Below are 18,945 nucleotides of genomic sequence, written 5' to 3' on the forward strand. Positions count from 1 at the left end.
CCCAAAGCTCGAAGACACGAGCCCCGTGCACTTTGGCCTCATCAAATGTCACAGTCCTGAAACAGAGGCTTCCATGACGCACGCTGGTCAGATAAATGGAAGGGCGGTTCAGGGAGGGCAAGTAACTGGCCTGAGGACACACAGCGGGCGCGGGGCCACCCCGAGAGGAGCTCACCGTTGACGCAGCCGAGCTCGTCGCTCCTGTCCTTACAGTCATACTCTCTGTCGCACTGCCGGCTGCCATGGATGCAGGTCCCGTCCAAGCACTGGAACTCATCAGGCCGGCATGTGGCCACCGCTGGGAAAGACAGGGCACATGTTGGTTTTTCTCAAGGAACAGCGAAGCAAAACCAAACTACCACCTTTGAAGCAGCAATTTCCTGGCTGCCTCGGGCATCAGGGACAGCACGTAACAGGGAAGACTCTAGAGGTGAAAAGAACATGCCCTACCACCTCCACAAGCAGGAGACAGTGGCTCATCCATTTTACCTGCTTCCCACCTGGGGAAAAACTCCCCAGGTACACCTGTCTTCACATTCTAAATTTTAACCAATGTAGTCCTTTTTTTTTTTTTTTTTTAAAGGTAGGGGGAGGGCAGAGGGAGAGGGTGAGAGAATCTTAAGCAGGCTCTACGCCCAGCACAGAGCCCCACGCGGGGCTCGATCTCATAACCCTGAGATCATGACCTGAGCCGAAACCAAGAGTCTGACGCTTAACCGACCGAGCCACCCAGGCACCCCCCTAACCAATATAGTTTTAGCTTTTCTTTCATGGCAGTAAGTACTTTTTTCCTCAATGAAGACTAATCCCAGAAAATTATTACTAAAGTCACAGAGCAACGTTTGGAAAATAAGAAAGTGTGAGGGGGGAAACCCCTAACACAACCACTGAGTTTTCCTGGAGTTCTCCCCAACCTTTCCACATATGCATTTTTGAGAACACAAATTTTTTTTTTTTTTTAAGATTTTCAGTCATCTCTACACCCAATGTGGGGCTTGAACTCACAACCCTGAGATGAAGAGTCACACGCTCTATGGATGGAGCCAGTCAGGTGCCCCAAGAACACATAATTTGCTAAAAACCTGCCAGAGCCAATAGGCTGCCCTCAGCGGAAAAGCAATGGTGTGTTCCCAATCTAGGCCAAAGTGGGACAAATTCGATCAGTACCACTGCGTACAACACAGTCGAACGCTGTGAAGCAGGACAAATGTTTATGAGATGACACTGTGGAGGAAAAAAGACGAATTTTTTTATTTTCACAGGTGTGTGTCCTCCGGTTACTCAGCCTTTCTGGGCCTCAGTTTCCCCATCTGTAAAGGGTGGAGGAAGCCTGCTCAAGTTATGAGAATTCAGGGAGTTTGTGTTGAGTTTTAGTACACATTGTATACAAAATCATCCATTATTTTAAAATGTGACTTTTAGGGGCGCCTGGCGGGCTCAGTCGGAAGAGCGTGAAACTCTTGATCTCGGGGTTGTGAGTTCGAGCCCCACACTGCGTGTAGAGATTACTAAATAAAAATACATAAACTTAAAAAAAAAGTCACTTTTTTTTTTTTAAAGTGACTCTTAAAAAGTCTAATTCCAGCTACACTGAGATTACAATTCTAGGAAAACAGTGCACGGGGGCAAAGGTACCAAAGAAACAGGGACACGAAAACATGTTCTAAATTCACAGGAGCTCTGCATCGTAGCTTTGAGGTATCGGCCCCCCGTTCAGGAAGCACTGATGCCAGGCCAGGGTCTGGGTGGCACAATCCTCTATCTGCTCGGCCTCCAACACAGGAGCCACTCACCACCTGTGGCTATTTAACTTTCAATTCACAAAAGTGAAATAAAACAAAACAGGGCGCCTGGGTGGCTCAGTCGTTAAGCGTCTGCCTTCGGCTCAGGTCATGATCCCAGGGTCCTGGGATCGAGTCCCACATCGGGCTCCCTGCTCGGCGGGAAGCCTGCTTCTCCCTCTCCCACTCCCCCTGCTTGTGTTCCCTCTCTCGCTGTGTCTCTCTCTGTCAAATAAATAAATAAAATCTTTAAAAAAAAAAAAAAAAAAGAAATAAAACAAAACAGTCCCTTCCTTGCTTGCACGAGCTCCCCTGGGTAGCAGCTACCGCACTGGGCAGTGCTGACGTGGGAGGTCTCCACCGCCCCCGGAAAGTTCGAGGGGTGGTGCTGGACTCCAGTCGAAAGTCTGCAAAGGCCAATGCTCTTGCCCCATTCCATGGGGGAAGAGAACACAAGGCAGTGAGGTTGAGTCCTTGGCCAGAGGTCACCCGCCAGGCCTGGAGCCCAGGATCCCTTCTGGATGAAAATAATACTGCAGCTTGCTGCTTGCTCCCCTGGTCAAAAAAAAGGGGTGAACTCTACAGGCGTTAAAGATAGGGTCTCCTTTTACAGAGGCTTTCTCCTCCATGTGATCAGGAGCACTGGAAGAAGCACGGAAGGAGATGGAAATTCCTGCGGTGAGACTTGGCATCATTTAAGCATCCCAAGGCCGACCCGCCCCACCCCCGGGGGAGCGCAGGGACAGGGGAGAGGGCACCCCTCCCCCCTCCGCCGCCACGCAGCGCCCTTACTGCAATTCTCCTCGTCCGACTTGTCCTTGCAGTCGGGGCCACCATCACAGCGCCAGCTGGAGTGGATGCATTCCCCGCTCTGGCAGTGAAACTCGAGGGGCGAGCAAGGGCTGCTGTCCTGTTGCGGGGCGGACGTGTTGGGGCCCCCACAGTGCTGCGGCCACTCATCTGAGCCATCCTTGCAGTCGGGGTCACCGTCACAAGCCCACAGCTCGGGGATGCAGGACGAGCTGTTGCACTGGAAGGTGGCGGGGCCGCAGGTGGGCACGGGGCAGGACGCCTCGTCCGACCCGTCCAGACAGTCCCGGTCCAAATCGCAGACGAATTCCAGGGCGATGCACTTCCCATCCTGGCAGCGGAACTCATTCTGGGCACACGTCCTGGGCACTGCAGGGATAGGTGGGGAAAGACAACCCGGTCACCAGAGCGCCCCCACTGCTCACTAGCAGCCCATTCCACAGATGAGGACACCGAGTCCTGGAGAGGCCAGACCTCAGTGAGAGACCCTGGGAAGGCAGCCAGGATAGTGGTCAGGGGCCCTGGACTGGAAACCCCAGCCAGGCTCAGCCTCCCCAGCCTGCTCCCGTGGCCCCTCTGTGCCTCAGCTGTGTCATCTGTACATGGGCCTGGCCCAAGGGAAGCACTAGTTAAGAGTTTGCTGTTATTATTAGAAGAAACACCCCCCAAACGTGGTAATTATGGGAATTGGCGGAGCTGTTGGCTATAACACTACAGTGGTGATCATTTTGCCATATGTATGTGAATCAGATCGTCACCTGCTCTATTTTTTTAGAGAGAGAGTCTACACATGAGGAGGGTAGGAGGGGCAGACGGAGAGGGAGAATCTTTTTTTTTTTCTTTAAGATTTTATTTATTTATTTGACAGAGAGAGACACAGCGAGAGAGGGAACACAAGCGGGGGAGCGGGAGAGGGAGAAGCAGGCTTCCCGCCGAGCAGGGAGCCCGATGTGGGGCTCGATCCCAGGACCCCGGGATCATGACCTGAGCCGAAGGCAGACGCTTAACGACTGAGCCACCCAGGCGCCCGGGAGAGAGAGAATCTTAAGCAGACTCCATGCCCACCCAGCACAGAGCCTGACTCGGGGTTCGATCTCACGATCCTGAGATCAAGACCTGAGATGCAACCAAGAGTCGGACGCTCAACCGAATGAGCTACCCAGTTGCCCCCCACCAAAAAAATTTTTTTTAAAGTTGGGGCTCTGTACTCAGCGAAGAGTATGCTTCAGATTCCCTCTCCTTCTCCCTCCCCACTCACTCTCTCAAATAAATAAAAATCTTTAGAAAAAAAAAAAAAGAAGAAATTGGCAACTTTAAAATAAATTTTCTTTTTAATTATTTTTTCCCCCATCTACTCTCTAAACTTACATAATGTTGTATGTCAATTATATCACAATAAAGCTGGAAGGAAAAAAAAAAAACGTACCTATAAAAAGAACAACAATCCATTTTATTTTTAAATGACCCCGAGGTCATCAGATGACCACTAATCCAGGTTAGACATGCATTTCTCAGGTGAATGTATGTGAACACTTGAGTGTTGCTTTTTTTCATGGATTTTTATATTTTTCTGAACTTGAAGATCTGACATTATCTTAGTTATTTAAATTTTTCCCAGTTATTTTTCTCAGAGCCTTAACTCCATTAAAAAACCAAAACTAGGGCGCCTGGGTGGCTCAGTTGGTTAAGCGTCTGCTTTCAGCTCAGGTCATGATCTCAGGGTCCTGGGATTGAGCCCCATGTCGGGCTCCCTGCTCAGCAGGGGGTCTGCTTCTCCCTCTCTCCCTCCCCACTGCTCGTGCTTGCTCTCGCTCTCTCTCTCTCAAGTAAGTAAAGAGGTATTAAAAAAACAAAAAAACAAAAACTACACAATAACTAACTAACTAATATTGAAGAGCCAAGACAGACCCCCTGCTCTCCAAAGTGCCTCCCCCTCCAGGACTCTTGGCCCTGTTTCTTCCCAGAAGCCGCAACTCAGTAAAGCTTTCCTCTTCTCGGTGGTCAGTTGAGTGATCGGGTCTCGGCCAGCGAGCACCTACTGGGTGCTCAGCCCCCCGGGGCGGCTGGTGGTGGTCCCAGTGGCTCATCAGAGCATGTGCCATGTGGTTGGAAGGACACTTGGCAAGGACAGCCTCACTGAGGATGCCGATGACCCTAAGAGGTGGCACCAACCCTATCCCCCCGCAAAGCCTCCTGGGCAAAGTGGGGCTCCAGTAGTGGGAGGAGGCTTGGTAGGAGCTTCCAGGAGACGGAGCCAACTGAAGAGCAGCCAATCCGCAGCTCAGCTGGGGGCAGGACTGCCTGGGGGCACCAACTCTAAGCGCAGCCCAGGACCAGGGTGGGACCAGTGGGGCCAGCACAGGGCTGCAGGGGGTGGGGGGGGAGAACACTTACAACAGCCTTGCTCATCCGAGCCATTCTCGCAGTCCACCTGGCCATCACATCTCCAGAGCTGAGAGATACAGCGGTTCACACGGCCCCCACAGCTGAAGTCCCCCGACTTACAGGTGACAGACACTGTGGGAGAAACAGGACTGAGCCTTCCCTCAGAGGGAAGCCCAATCTGACGTCCCCAGCCCCAGCTTTGCAGAGCAAAAACACAGTTTTCAGAAAGAGGGGGCCAAGCCCACCTTTCTGGGACAAAAAAAAAAAAAAAAAAAATCAGACATGAAGTGATGGAAAGGTTTGGAAGGAGAGAGAGGTGATGGTCGCATAGCACCGTGACCATATTAATACTACTGAACTGGTTCCTTTAAAATGGTTAATTTTACGTTATGTGAATTTCACCTTTTTTTTTTTTTTTTTTGTAAAAGCTGTTAAGGCTCCAGAAATATCTCTTCCCCCCAAGGCCCAATTCATGGCTGAACACATCAGCCTGCTGGCTGATGTTCATCTCATCTGTCACCCACTCTCATCAAAAAGGGTAGGAAGCCCAAAGGGGACTCACTGCAGGTCTCGGGGGACTCATCTGAGGCATCCAGGCATTCGGCGCTCCCGTCACAAACCCACTTGTAGGAGATGCACTTCCCATCCTGGCACTGGAACTCGTTTCTCCCACATTTGTCTTCCGCTGAGAGAGAAGGGAAGAGGAAGGACCATTCAGCGCCAGAATCGGAAACTGACAACGCCACCTGTGTGTGTCTATTTCCTGCCAGCTGAGGAATGAACCAGAAAAAGAACCCGATCGTTCCCAGGAAATACAACACACACACTTCATGAACCACAAGTGCAGCGGAGGATGCGAAGAATAGATCTAGAAGAGTGACTTGCCAACAGTGTGTGAAACTTGACATAGCGGTCGTTGAATCCAGTGTATGGACCCATTAAGGCAGGAAACAAAAGAGTACAACTTCCCTGCACATGAGAAAAGAAAAGGATTTAAACCATTTAGCATATTACAAACCTGTGCTGGCGACAGTAATGAGGAAAATTGATAGTGTGAAATCATTCAGCGGAAGGAAACATGAGGGGCCATCTCCAGTGGGTAAGGAGGAAATATAAAGAGATAAAAATTATAGGAAATTGTGAATGTAGATGTCAGAGAACAGAGATGCTGGAGCAAAAATACTCATATATTGGAAGGTCAGATCAAAAGAAACGGAACAGAGACAGTAGCAAAAGCTGTAATAAGAGAAACTTTTTCTAGGAAAGCAATGACTCAACATTTTTTTTAAGGGTTTTATTTATTTATTTGACAGAGAGAGCACAAGCAGGGGGGGCGGCAGGCAGAGGGAGAGGGAGAAGCAGGCTCCCCGCTGAGCAGGGGGGAGGACTCCGGGATCATGACCTGTGCCGAAGGCAGACTTAACTGACAGAGCTACCCAAGCTCCTACAAAGACTCAGATTTTTAGATAAAAATGAGGACAAGTAAATTTTTGGGAAATTTCCTAAAACACTGATTTTTGCATTTTGGAAAAGAGATTACAATAATATTGATTGAGTTTAGTCTTAAATATTATACTTTGATTCAGAATGCATTGTTCCATGTGAACTGGAATAAAGCAAACTTTTATTATTAGTGATACCTGGTAATAAAAAAAATCTTTTAATCTCTAAGTATAAATTCTGATGCCCTATGTAAATTAAAACAATGTGGCCAATAAAAATTATGATCTGGTTTATTTCATCATGCTTTATGAATAAATAAGCAAATAAGACGAAGAAGAAGAAGAAGAAGAAGAAAGAAGAAGAAGAAGAAGGAAGAAGAAGGAAGAAGAAGGAAGAAGGAAGAAGAAAGAAGAAAGAAGAAAGAAGAAAGAAGAAAGAAGAAAGAAGAAAGAAGAAAGAAGAAAGAAGAAAGAAGAAAGAAGAAAGAAGAAAGAAGAAGAAGAAGAAGAAGAAGAAGAAGAAGAAGAAGAAGAAGAAGAAAGAAGAAGAAGAAGAAGAAAGAAGAAGAAGAAGAAGAAGAAGAAGAAGAAGAAGAAGAAGAAGAAGAAGAAGAAGAAAGAAGAAGAAGAAGAAGAAGAAGAAGAAAGAAGAAAGAAGAAAGAAGAAAGAAGAAAGAAGAAAGAAGAAGAAGAAGAAGAAGAAGAAGAAGAAGAAGAAGAAGAAGAAGAAGAAGAAAGAAGAAGAAGAAGAAGAAGGAAGAAGGAAGAAGGAAGAAGGAAGAAGAAAGAAGAAAGAAGAAAGAAGAAGAAGAAGAAGAAGAAGAAGAAGAAGAAGAAGAAGAAGAAAAGCTAGCAGGATTTTCCTATTGAGTCCAATGTTCTGAAGGCAAATAGTATGTAAAATGTTAAGTTTTGACTGTTGGCTGCATTTATTATCAGTTCCATTATTCCTGTAAGAAGATTGTTTTTCCTTTTTGTTTTTTTTAAGATTTCGTTCATTTTATTTGAGAGAGAGAGGGCGAGCATGCGAGAAGGCGGAGGAGCAGAGGGGGAAAGAATCCCAAGCAGACTCCTCACTAAGCATGGAGCCCCATGTGGGACTTGATCCCAGAACACACAGACCATGACCTAACTGGAAACCAAGAGTTACAAGCTTAACGAACTGAGCCACCCGGGTGACTCTGTTTTTCCTTTTATCAATTAATTTTGAATGCTGGCCATAACCAAAAGTATAGTTTAATGGTTTTTGCAAAATTTAATCATTACCTCATGTTGCACAAAGGTACTTAATGAATGCATGATAACTTGAAGCAGAAACCACATCTCCAGAAAGATATTCCATGGCTAGGAGAACCTTCCAGACAAAAAGAACAGAAAAACAGGGGTGCCTGGCTGGCTCAGTTGGTAGAGCATGTGACTCTTTTTTTTTTTTTTTTTTTTTTTGAGCATGTGACTCTTGATCTCAGGGTTGAGTTCAAGCCCCATCTGGGTGTAGAAATTACTTAAAAATAAAATCTTCAAAAACAGGGGCGCCTGAGTGGCTCAGTCGTTAAGCGTCTCCCTTGGGCTCAGGTCATGGTCCCAGGGGCCTGGGATTGAGCGCCACATCGGGCTCCCTGCTCTGCAGGAAGCCTCCTTCTCCCTCTCCCACTCCCCCTGCTTGTGTTCCCTCTCTCACTGTGTCTCTCTCTGTCAAATAAATAAAATCTTAAAAAAAAAAAAAACTTCAAAAACAAAAAAAACAGGATGCCTTGGTGGTGAAGCTGGTTAAACATCTGACTCTTGGTTTCAGCTCAGGACGTAATCTCAGGGATGTGAGATCAAGTCCTGGATCGGACTCTATGCTCAGCGCAGAGTCTGCTTGAGATTCTCCCTCCCTCTGTCCCCCACCCCTGTGCAGGTGCTCATGCGCGCATACTTTCTCTCTCTCAAATAAATCTTAAAAACAAAAAAAGGGGCGCCTGGGTGGCTCAGTCGTTAAGCGTCTGCCTTCGGCTCGGGTCATGGTGCCAGGGTCCTGGGATCGAGCCCCGCATCGGGCTCCCTGCTCCGCGGGAAGCCTGCTTCTCCCTCTCCCACTCCCCCTGCTTGTGTTCCCTCTCTCGCTGTGTCTCTCACTGTCAAATAAATAAATCTTTAAAAAAAAAACAAAAAACCTGCCTTCCCTGCCCTAACTGTACATCATCACTTGAGATTTTAAATCCTAGGAAGCTATCACGAATAAGATATTTTTATTTTTTTTTTTAAGATTTTATTTATTTTTTGACAGAGAGAGACACAGCGAGAGAGGGAACACAAGCAGGGGGAGTGGGAGAGGGAGAAGCAGGCTTCCCGCTGAGCAGGGAAGCCGACGTGGGGCTCAATCCCATGACCCTGGGATCATGACCCGAGCCGAAGGCAGACGCATAATGACTGAGCCACCCAGGCGCCTCTCATTTAACTTTGTTTATGAAGGTTGTTTTTGTTTTTATTTTTATTTTTAATTTTTTTTTTAAGATTTTTATTTATTCATTTAAGACAAAGAGATACAGAGAGAGAGAGAGAGAGCACAAGCCAGGGGAGCAGCAGAGGGAGAGGGAGAAGCAGGCTCCCCCCCTGAGCAGGGAGCCCGATGTGGGGCTCGATCCCAGGACCCTGGGATCATGACCTGAGCCGAAGGCAGACGCTGAACGACTGAGCCACCCAGGCGCCCCATAAATAAATAAAATCTTAAAAAGAAAAAAAGAAAGAAAGAAAAAGATGAGGTCAATCATCCTATGTTGTAAAACGGAAAGCTGCCCACAATATTTTCTAACTGGGGAGAAAAAGGAAGTGCAGAGTAGTTAGTAATAATTCCATATTATCCAATTTTTTAAGAAACAGAATCTTATCTGTGCTTCTGCATAGGGAATAGTGGCCAATTCATTTCAGAGTTATTTTTCTTCGAAGGACGCTTTATGTTTGAGATTTTTTAAAAGGAAAGAAAAAATAATTAAGCGAAATAACCGTAACACCAGTCACTGTATGTCCCTGGCTTTTGTGCGTGTTACTCCAATTCTCTAACTGCTCCGAGTGCCTTCTCCTGTCTTTGGTCATTCCCGTGGGAGTAGCCAAGGCCCCCTTGAACATTTCCACTAGGCTTGAACCTGATCCTGAACCTGGGCTGAGGGCCCTGGGGGCCAGGGACGTTGGGACCCAGTTTAAAAGCCACCTTCCCAGGGGTGCCCAGCCACCTCCATCGTGGGACATGCAACTCTTGATCTCGGGGTGGTGAGTTTAAGTTCCATGTTGGATGTAGAGATTATTTAAAAATAAAATCTTTTTTAAAAAAAATCTATTTTATTATCATTTTTTGAAGATTTTATTTATTTATTTGAGAGAAAGGATAGAATGAGCAGGAGCTGGGGGTGGGAGGGTGGGGGCAGAGGGAGAGGGCAGGCTCTGCGCTGAGCAGGGAGCCCGATGCGGGGCTCGATCCCAGGACCCTGGGATCATGACCTGAGCCGAAGGCAGATGCTTAACCCACTAAGCCACGCAGGCGCCCTCCCCAAAAAAGCTATTTTAATTCAAATAACTATTTATTTACTTACTTTTATTTATTATCTAATTATTTACATACAGCCATACTATGGAGATATTGCAGGTTCATTTGCAGACCACCACACCAAAATGAATATCGCAATAAAGCGAGCCCAGTGAATTTGTTTTCTTGGTGCATATAAAAGTTATGTTTACACTAAATTACCAAAATGTGACACAGAGACAGGAAGTGAGCAAAAGCTGTGGGAAAATGTAGACTTGCTCTACAAGGGGTTGCCAAAACCTTCCATGTGTAAAGAAAGGCATATCTAAGCACTATAAAATGAGGTGTGTCTGGGGGCGCCTGGCTGGCTGGGTCTGAGGAGCGTGGGACTCTTGATCTCAGGGTCATGAGTTCAAGCCCCATATTGGGTGCAGAGATTACTTAAATATACCAAACTTTTTTTTTAAAAAAAAGAGGAGTGTCTGTATTTATGTATGTATGCATCCATGTTTTGCAGTTCTCAAATCTGTGCCCCTTTATCATTCCTACTTTAATGGCTCACCCAGCCCTTTCATGTAGACTCCCTGAGAGCCCGTGGAGTGAGGTGTCAGACAGACCTAGGTTTCAATGGCTTTCTGGGCCATTGAAGTAGATCGACTTAGGCTACTGACTTAATCCTTCCGGGTCTCAGTTCTTTATCTGTAAAATGGGGGAGAAGAACAGTCCCTATTTGTGAGACTGTTATGAGGATTAAGGAACAGAACAAAAAGGAGCCCCGCACACATGCTGATGTAACAAACATCAGCTTAAAAACAGACAGGTGGAGTATTCGTCCACCAGGACACGTCAGCAATAAAAAGGGACAAATGGCTGGTGAACGCACGGTCAGGGATGAATCTCTGAAACGTTATGTGTCTGGCTTTTTTTGCTCAAGAGTACGTACTCTGGGGGCGCCTGTGTGGCTCAGTCGGTTAAGTGTCTGCCTTCGGCTACAGTCATGATCCAAGGGTCCTGGGATCGAGCCCCACATCGGGGTCCTGGGATAGAGCCCTATATCGGGCTCACTGCTCGGTGGGGAGCCTGCTTCTCCCTCTGCCCCTCCACCCCCATTCATGCTCTTTCTTTCACTCTGCTCTTTCTCAAATAAATAAATAAAATCTTTTAAAAAAAAAAGTATGTACTCTGCTATTTATGTGAGGTTGTAGTTCAGGTAAAACCAATCTCTAATGATAAAACTCAGATTAGTGGTTGCATCTGGTGTGTAGGGGTGGTAATTAAACTAGAAAGGGGGCACAAGAGAACTTTCTAGGAAGTTAGAAATGTTCTATGTGCTAATGGGAGGTGGTTACATGGAGGTAGACATTTATCAAAACTCACTGAGCTGTTCACTTAATATCTGTCCATTTTATAGTATGTCAGTTATACCTCATTTTTGAAAAGATTTTATTTATTTGACAGAGCGATCGAGAGAGAGAGAGAGAGAGAGAGAACACAAGCAGGGGGAGCAGCAGGCAGAGGGAGAGGGAGAAGCAGGCTCCCTGCTGAGCAGGGAGCCAGATGAGGGACTCGATCCCAGGACCCTGGGATCATGACCTGAGCCGAAGGCAGATGCTTAACCAACTGAGCCACCCAGGCGCCCCAGTTATACCTCATTTTATAAAGCAAACAGGGGCACCTGGCTGGCTCTGTCAGAAGAGCAGGCGACTCTTGATCTCAGGGTCATAAGTTCGAGCCCCACATTGGGTGTAGAGATTACTTAAAGAAAATTCAAAGATAAATAAATAAAAAGCCAACGAAGTCTGGGTCTTCAAAGTGCAAGTCCCGTGCTCCTGCCAGAGGTTAGGAAACCAGTCAGGGGATATCAGGAGAGATCTGAGGGGGGTTGAAAGGAGAATAGAGGTGATAACAATAGAGAAATACAAGGAGGGCTTAGAAGAATCAAAGGACTGGGAAGCTGGATTACAAGGAGGCCATGCTTGAGGTGGCCATGGTGGACAGCCCAGGTGACGAGACTGAGTAAGAGAGAGAAAATAAGAGAGAAGGGAATGCGTTGAGCTTTGGAATGTGCTGTGGTTACACAGACTGATAATCGAATTGCCCAACTACGGATCTGAACAGGATGACTCCCTCGGAGCTGCCTCTACAGTACGCCCCACCCCCCACTGACTCACAGCTGAATGGCAATTGTGCCAAAAACCGGATATGACTCACGTCTCGCTACTGGCACACGGGGTGGGTAAAAAGCAATTGGAATTTCAGGACTCTCAGAAAAAATTAAAAAGGAAGTTCAGGCAAAGGGCATTCGCAATAAGGATCTTGGAGGAGGAGCTTCTGTCCTACCTTCATCCCCTAGGCGATCACAACTTCCATTACCACTAATCCGCTGCTCTGGCCTCCCAACCTTTGCACAAAGCCTTATTTTACCAACAAAACATGCCATTGGAAAGACTGGAAATAGTAATAACACCTCAAGGCCCTTTAAAGCAGGATAAAGAATAAACCCCTTCCCTGGACATCAGTCTTCCCCTGGCAACGACTCTCCAAATATCTGCTAGCCAAAGATGGCTGAAGACCTCACCAACAGGAAGATCCCGTCCTTACTTTTTATCAGGACAGGTCATCCAGTAGCTGGCCGACAGCTCTGGACAATGTTTGAATGAAAAGCTAATGGATTTTACTGTTACAGGTGCAGCCAGGCAATAGTCAGCCGGGAAATTAATAAATCCCATGGCCTTGCTGGTGGGGACAGGGATCAGGAACAGCAAGCACCTAGTGACAGGACATCAGATGGGAGTCCCCACAGCAGACAACACCATTCTGAGCAAGGGGACAGAACCAGTCCTGTTCCAAGCACCACCGCCCAAAGAAACCTCAGGGCTTCCTCCCTGTTGCTGAAGCAAGGTTTGTGTTTTCCCTGTCAGTTTCATTTGTAGTCCAGTAAAAGCCAACTGGAGCACCCCATTGGTATCTTTTCATGCTGGGGATGCCTAAAATTACCCAGGAACCGCACACACCCACACCCCCCAGTGCCCAAATCTCTAAACTCCAGCCTTTAAATCGCTCTTGTCACATGTGACAAGCCAGGAACAAGGTTATCGAAACAGAAAAGGAGAAGACCCAGTTCTGCTTTCTCTCCAGCACACAAATGAGGTGGTAAATGCTTTCGATGTTTTCTTTCCCATGCTATGGAAGGTAGTTGTTGCTCAGGAAAATCAAAATTATAGACAGGATCGTTTCCTTGAAAAAAAGAAACGGCTGGTGCTAACAGACTCAGCTGAATATGAACAAGAAATCAATTTACCAGTGTGTTTTTCCAAACTAGGTGATGCCAAGGCATTTTCCTCAGGTGTGATCTCAGTGGAAGATTTTGTTGTCAGCTCCTTTGGGGAGAGGTTTGTATCTGTGATTGTTCATTGCTGGTTACCTCCACGGTGTTTTATCAACAAATGTCATGTGCTTGACATCCAGGGAAAGTATGGATTCTATTAATGTACTTAACAAGGAATGCGAAGGGCCATCAAAGCACTAAGCAATAAAGGCATCTAGATTTGGATCTTATCAAGGCAGAAATATCCTGGAAAGACAGAATGATCCACATAACTCCCCTTAAAGGTCTGCAGTCTCCAAAACAAAAAGTTCTCCCTGTCTTTTTCCAGTGTTGCCCGGGAAGAAAAATATGCCCAGCGATGACCAGTGAATCTCCCCGGCTCATGTTGCTAAAACAGACACAGCTCTTAGGGAGATGCTCCACTTTTCTGAATTTGGGTGTGCCCTGGGCATGCCTGATGCTCTGCACAGGACTGGTAAGTGGTTTTGAAATGGCTAAGTGAAGGCATGCAGTTCAGATTCCAACAACTCCCATTTCCAAGGAAAAAGAACAAGAAATCCCAGCCCCCTCGACCCCCCAGAATGCTTTAAAGACAGCACCCAGGGCTGCTACAAATATACATCATCCTGTTAACACCAGAGGAGAAGGAGCTGCTAGCTCTCGGGAGTCTGGGGAACACATCAGGACTCGGAGCCTCCCCGAGAACGTAGGAGGCTACTCGCTGATAAAGAAACCTAAAGTAAAGCAACACATCTTGCTCAAGACTTCACCGTCCTTAGTTCCTGTTAGGGATGAAAAAATCAGAGTTGAGGGAATCGAAAGAGATCTTTCGGGAGGTGCATTTCCAAATTTGGGGGCGCAGCTCATCAAAGGAATACCAAAACTGGACAAATCAAGCAGCTGACCATGGAGCTGCTCTGGACAAGACTAGAGTCCGAGTCAGGGCTTCAAGGGTTAACCAGCCCGGTCACACTGCCCAGAAACTCCTCCTCCTGCAGTCCTATCAGAACCCCAAAGAGAGAGGAAACTAAAGTCAACCTCGCATCTTGCTCAAGACTTGACTGCCATTATTTCCTCTCAGGGATGGAGTCAATCAGCGTTTGAAATGCAAGTCAATTAAATGCCGCTTGGCAAGCCCCACCCCCTCCTCTTCACACCACTGGGTGGCAGAGTTATCGCAATAACCGTCAGCTACGGGGCGCAGCCTGCCTTCCTCCCCTCAGAGAAAACCGATCGTGTCACGGATAGGAATTCCAAGAGCTCACAGCTGCCCGCACAAAGCCGCCCCTCCCCTCCCGTCGATAAAAAAGTTTCCTGCAATCCTGTTATCAGATAATCCCAACTCTTTTAGGGGCTGCTCAGGTTCTAAATAGGAAAAGAACCATTTAGCTCACATCCAGGGCGAGGTCAAGCGCCTCTGGCAACTCCCTTAAAGCCACTGGATAACTCAGGATCGCGCACCCACTAGTCTCTTCAAATCTAAATCGGAAACCCCCCCTAAAAGGAAACATCGTCATGCGGACAGCTCAACTAAACCCATTCACAGCTTCTGAACAAAAAAGGCCACCCTGAGGGATCCGTCCGACGTTGCCTCCACCCGGTCGCTGCCCCGGTTGAAGGTCTCCGCGAACTTCCCTTCGCTGGCGACCGAGGAGGCCACGTTTCGGCTCGGGAAGGAACCGAGGCCCTGAGGGTGGTCTGGGGGGCGCGTAGGTGAACGACCCAGGCCGGGGCAGCGAGCGAGGCCTCCAGGACTAAATGGGCTCGCCCCAGATCGCGGAGGGCACCTCGCCCAGGCCCGCGGAGACGACTCCGGGGGCCCGGGACGCGTTGTGACAGGCGCCCCGGGCGACGCGAGGGAACGCCGACCGACCCTCACCCGAACTAGCTGCGGCGGGAGTCCCCAGCCTCACCTCGAGCCCCGCCCAGCGGGTGTCCCAGCCCCGCCCCGCGCGCCCCCCACCCCGCATCCACCGCCTCTCATTGGCCAAGGGGAGTGGCTCGAGGCTCGCGTGTTCCAATCGCACCCAATGGGAGCTCGGGGACTAGCCCTCAGGGCCGGAGGCGGGGCTGGAGGCGGTGACCACCGGCCGAAGCGTGAGTGCGGTGCCCGCCAGGAAACTCCGCGTCGGACCCAGGGCTCCACGCGGGCTACAAAGCCACCTGAGCCGCCTGCGGCATTCCTGTCCGCGGGTGGACGCGAGGGCGCCCGCAGGGACCCGCCCCCCGGGCCAAGCCCCCGGGATTCTGGTACTCCTCACCCCAGAACAACTCGGTGGGGGGGGGTCCCTGCCTCCCGAGAGCTGGAGAGCCCCGTGTCCCGCTCTGAGGAAGACAAGGGGGTCCTCCCATCCGGCGGAGACTTACGGGGAAAGCCTCACCCCGCTTCTCGTGACTCCCCCACACCCCAAACCTCGCAATCCCTTCAACACTCCCTCCAGCCGTTTGGAAAGGACTTCGTGCCATTTCCCCACACATCTTACAAGGATGGGGTGATTTTCCGCAGCTCCCAGAGTTACCAAGGGGCTCCCCGAGTTCTGGAGGGGTCACCCCACTGCACGCGGGCGCCTGGAGCCAACCTTACCTGCCGTCCCCGTCGCTGCGAGAAGCAGGGCGGCGGCCCAGCACAGCCCCCAGCCCGCGGGTTTCATGCTCCCAGCCTCCGCCAGCGAAAGTGCCATCCCGGGCTTCGGTCCGAAAAGTCCGCGCAGGAAACCCGGGCTTCGAGCGCTCGGGTGGCAAATGCATGCGGGGCCCCAGTCATTTGCAGCATTTCTATGTGTTTCCTTGCAGGGGGAGGAGTTTGCGGTGGGGTGATTTTGGAATATCTTCACCTCACTGCGGGAGGAGGAGTTTCGAGAGGAGGAGTTTCGAACGGCCGATGTGACAAGGCCTATTTAACCCGTAAAGCCCTGACTCGGATTCCAGTCTTTTCCAAAACTTGCTTCCAGATCATCTAATAGGCTAATGACCAATTGCCCTCTGCCTCCAAAGGAAAAAACTAGACATGTCGGAAACCTTACCGGCTCCTTTCTCCACTTGTCTTTTCCTTTCTAGGAATCGTATATAGATTTTAACTGAGTTTAATCCCGTATAGTTTTGAGACGATTCTTCAGAATTGGTCTAAACAGTACTCAGTGAGGAATTTAAATAAAATCTTCACAAACATTCAGCCCCAAACTGATCTTGTTTTGTGGGATCCCGCACTTGGATGAATACGAGCAAAAACATCTCTAAAATCAATTGATCCAATCGGGGTCTGGACATAAATACAGATTTATATTTTTAGGAGAAGATGTCAAACAGGCTGCTTCCTCTCCCCAAAGCAAAATCAAAACAAAACACCTTTTAGAGTTGAACCTGATTGCCTTGATCAGAGAGGGCTGATGGAAAGCAGCTTTTAAGAATCAAGAGTCTTGGGGCACCTGGGTGGCTCAGTCGGTTAACCGTTTGCCTTTGGCTGGGGTCAAGATCCCAGGGTCCTGGGATGGAACCCAGCATTGAACTCCTTGCGCAGAGCAAAGCCTGCTTCTCCCTCTCCCTCTGCCTGCCGCTCCCCCTGCTCATGTGTCCTTTCTCTCCCTCTCTCTCTCCCTCTCTGTCAAATAAATAAAATCTTTAAAAAAATATATATCAGAGTCTCTTTTGGAATTAATGAAGTTTCCAAGGCCCCTTGCCAAAAAGGCACGTATGAGAATCTTGCCTGAACCCCATGAAGGGTCTGGCAGTCTTGGAGGGGTCTCCCAGGAATGAGCAGAGTTCTCTGAGGTTTTACAGACTAGAGCTTGGCAGAATGTACTAACCTCTCAGCAGGCTTATGGGGAAACCCCTGAGAGGAGGCAAAAAAGAGGCAGAAAGAGGACAATTGAACCCTGGGGGGGTGTGTGTGTGAAAGGGTGATTAATCAGAGTAAGAAAGAGCAGTTAAGAGCCCTAGCTTCGGAAACAGGCAGACCCTGGGTGAGTAAATGAGCTTTTCCAACAGGGAAAGGGGAGGAAATAATGCTTGCTTCCCTTACTTGGCAGGTTCCTTGTGGGGTCAAATGAGATAATTAGCAATTACCTGGGAAAACTTGTGTTGTTGGTTTTTATTTATTTATTTATTTATTTATTTATTTATTTATTTATTTTTAAAGATTTTATTTATTTATTTGACAGAGAGAGACAGTGAGAGAGGGACCACAAGCAGGGGGAGTGGGAGAGGGAGAAGCAGGCTCCCCGCTGAGCAGGGAGCCCGATGCGGGGCTCGATCCCAGGACCCTGAGATCATGACCTGAGCCGAAGGCAGAAGCCTAACTGATTGAAATACCCAGGCGCCCCTTTTCTTGAGGATTTTATTTTTAAGTCATTTCTACACCCAATGTGGGGCTCAAATTTACAACCCCAAGATCAAGTCGCAGGCTCTACCGATAGCCAGCTAGGCACCCCTCAAATTTCTTTTTTTTTTTATGCTGATATTCTCACTGCCACATTTTTAGAAACCTGTATTACACCTTCAATCTAACAATAAGTGTTAGTTTCCTAAACAAACAAACAAACAAACAAACAAAAATCCTTCCACAGAATCCATTTCATTTGAAAGTGGCCAGGCTTGCATAGTCCTCATTCTAACGGACAGCCTGCCTTGTCCTGGTTTTTACTTCTGATTCATCAGGAGGCTCAGACCAGAATAGGCCTCTGCCCAGAGGAGCCTGGCCTTTTGGCAATAGTGAGCCATGACAGCTGCAGCCTGCCCTTTGGCCCAGCAGTCTGCAGAGAGAAGGTGAGCGATCACAGGTGCCTGGGAGCCTTCCAGTAGGTGCGATTAAGGACCTGACTCTATTGGGCCATCAGTTATCTCCATCATAAGATGCCCATCAGCCAAGTGAGAGCTGAGATCATTGCTTCTATCTCCAGCACCCGGCTGTGGTAAGGGTAAAATAAATAAGTGAAAATGAAAGAAATTATCATTGACATGGCTGCCATTATCAGCACTGTTTCTGAATTCCACTTTGGTCGGGATTTTGATAATGCAGAACTCAACTTTGATCTTGGGCTGACAGTCTTTCCTTTCAAACAGAACAACACCTTTCTTTTTTTTTTTTACTTTTTATTTATTTCACAGAAAGAGAGAGAGCATAAGCTGGTGGAGTAGCAGGTAGAGGGAGAGGGAGAAGCAGGCTTCCTGCTGAGTAGGGAGCCCGATGTGGGGCTCGATTCCAGGACTCTGGGATCATGATTTGAGCCGAAGGCAGTCGCTTAACCAACTGAGCCACCCAGGTGCCCCAGAACAGCGCCTTTCAAACAGAACAGATGGGGCGACTGGGTGGCTCAGTCCATTAGGCGTCTGCCTTCAGCTCAGGTCATGATCTCGGGGTTGTGAGATGAAGCCCCATGTTGGGCTCTGCGCCCAGTGCAGAGTCAGCTTGGGATTCTCTCTCTCCCTCTGCCCTTCCCCCCTGCCCTCAGGGTCTAAATAAATAAATAAAATCTTTAAGAAAAAAAAGGAAAAAGACTTGCACGCTGAACGCTAAAAAATGTTACTGAGTGAAATTCAGGAGCACCTGGGTGGCTCAGTCTTTTTTTTTTTTTTAATTTTTTTATTGTTATGTTAATCCCCATACATTACATCATTAGTTTTATTTTTTTTTTTTTAAAGATTTTATTTATTTATTTGACAGAGACACAGCGAGAGAGGGAATACAAGCAGGGGGAGTGG

At 48.1% G+C, this 18,945-nt stretch overlaps 1 protein-coding gene across 2 annotated transcripts in view; it reads right to left on the bottom strand.

Moving 5' to 3' along the window:
• The window catches only part of LDLR (low density lipoprotein receptor), a 34,137-nt gene extending 18,104 nt beyond the window's left edge, over positions 1 to 16,033 (bottom strand). Inside the window, exons 1-5 of one of the 2 annotated variants that reach the window (XM_036075240.2) lie at positions 15,833 to 16,033; positions 5,539 to 5,661; positions 4,986 to 5,108; positions 2,574 to 2,960; positions 176 to 298 (exon numbers count right to left, since the gene is read on the bottom strand). In XM_036075240.2, the coding sequence (XP_035931133.1) occupies positions 176 to 298; positions 2,574 to 2,960; positions 4,986 to 5,108; positions 5,539 to 5,661; positions 15,833 to 15,929 (853 nt within the window). In that variant the 5' untranslated portion in view covers positions 15,930 to 16,033. Of the gene's footprint in view, positions 1 to 175; positions 299 to 2,573; positions 2,961 to 4,985; positions 5,109 to 5,538; positions 5,662 to 13,221; positions 14,875 to 15,832 lie in introns of those variants that run through there. The other variant, XM_036075258.2, reaches the window with a different exon arrangement.
• Between the last annotated feature and the right edge of the window lie 2,912 nt (positions 16,034 to 18,945).

This window comes from Halichoerus grypus, chromosome 1 (assembly GCF_964656455.1).
Source record: "Halichoerus grypus chromosome 1, mHalGry1.hap1.1, whole genome shotgun sequence".
In the NCBI taxonomy this organism is placed as follows: Eukaryota; Metazoa; Chordata; class Mammalia; order Carnivora; family Phocidae; genus Halichoerus; species Halichoerus grypus.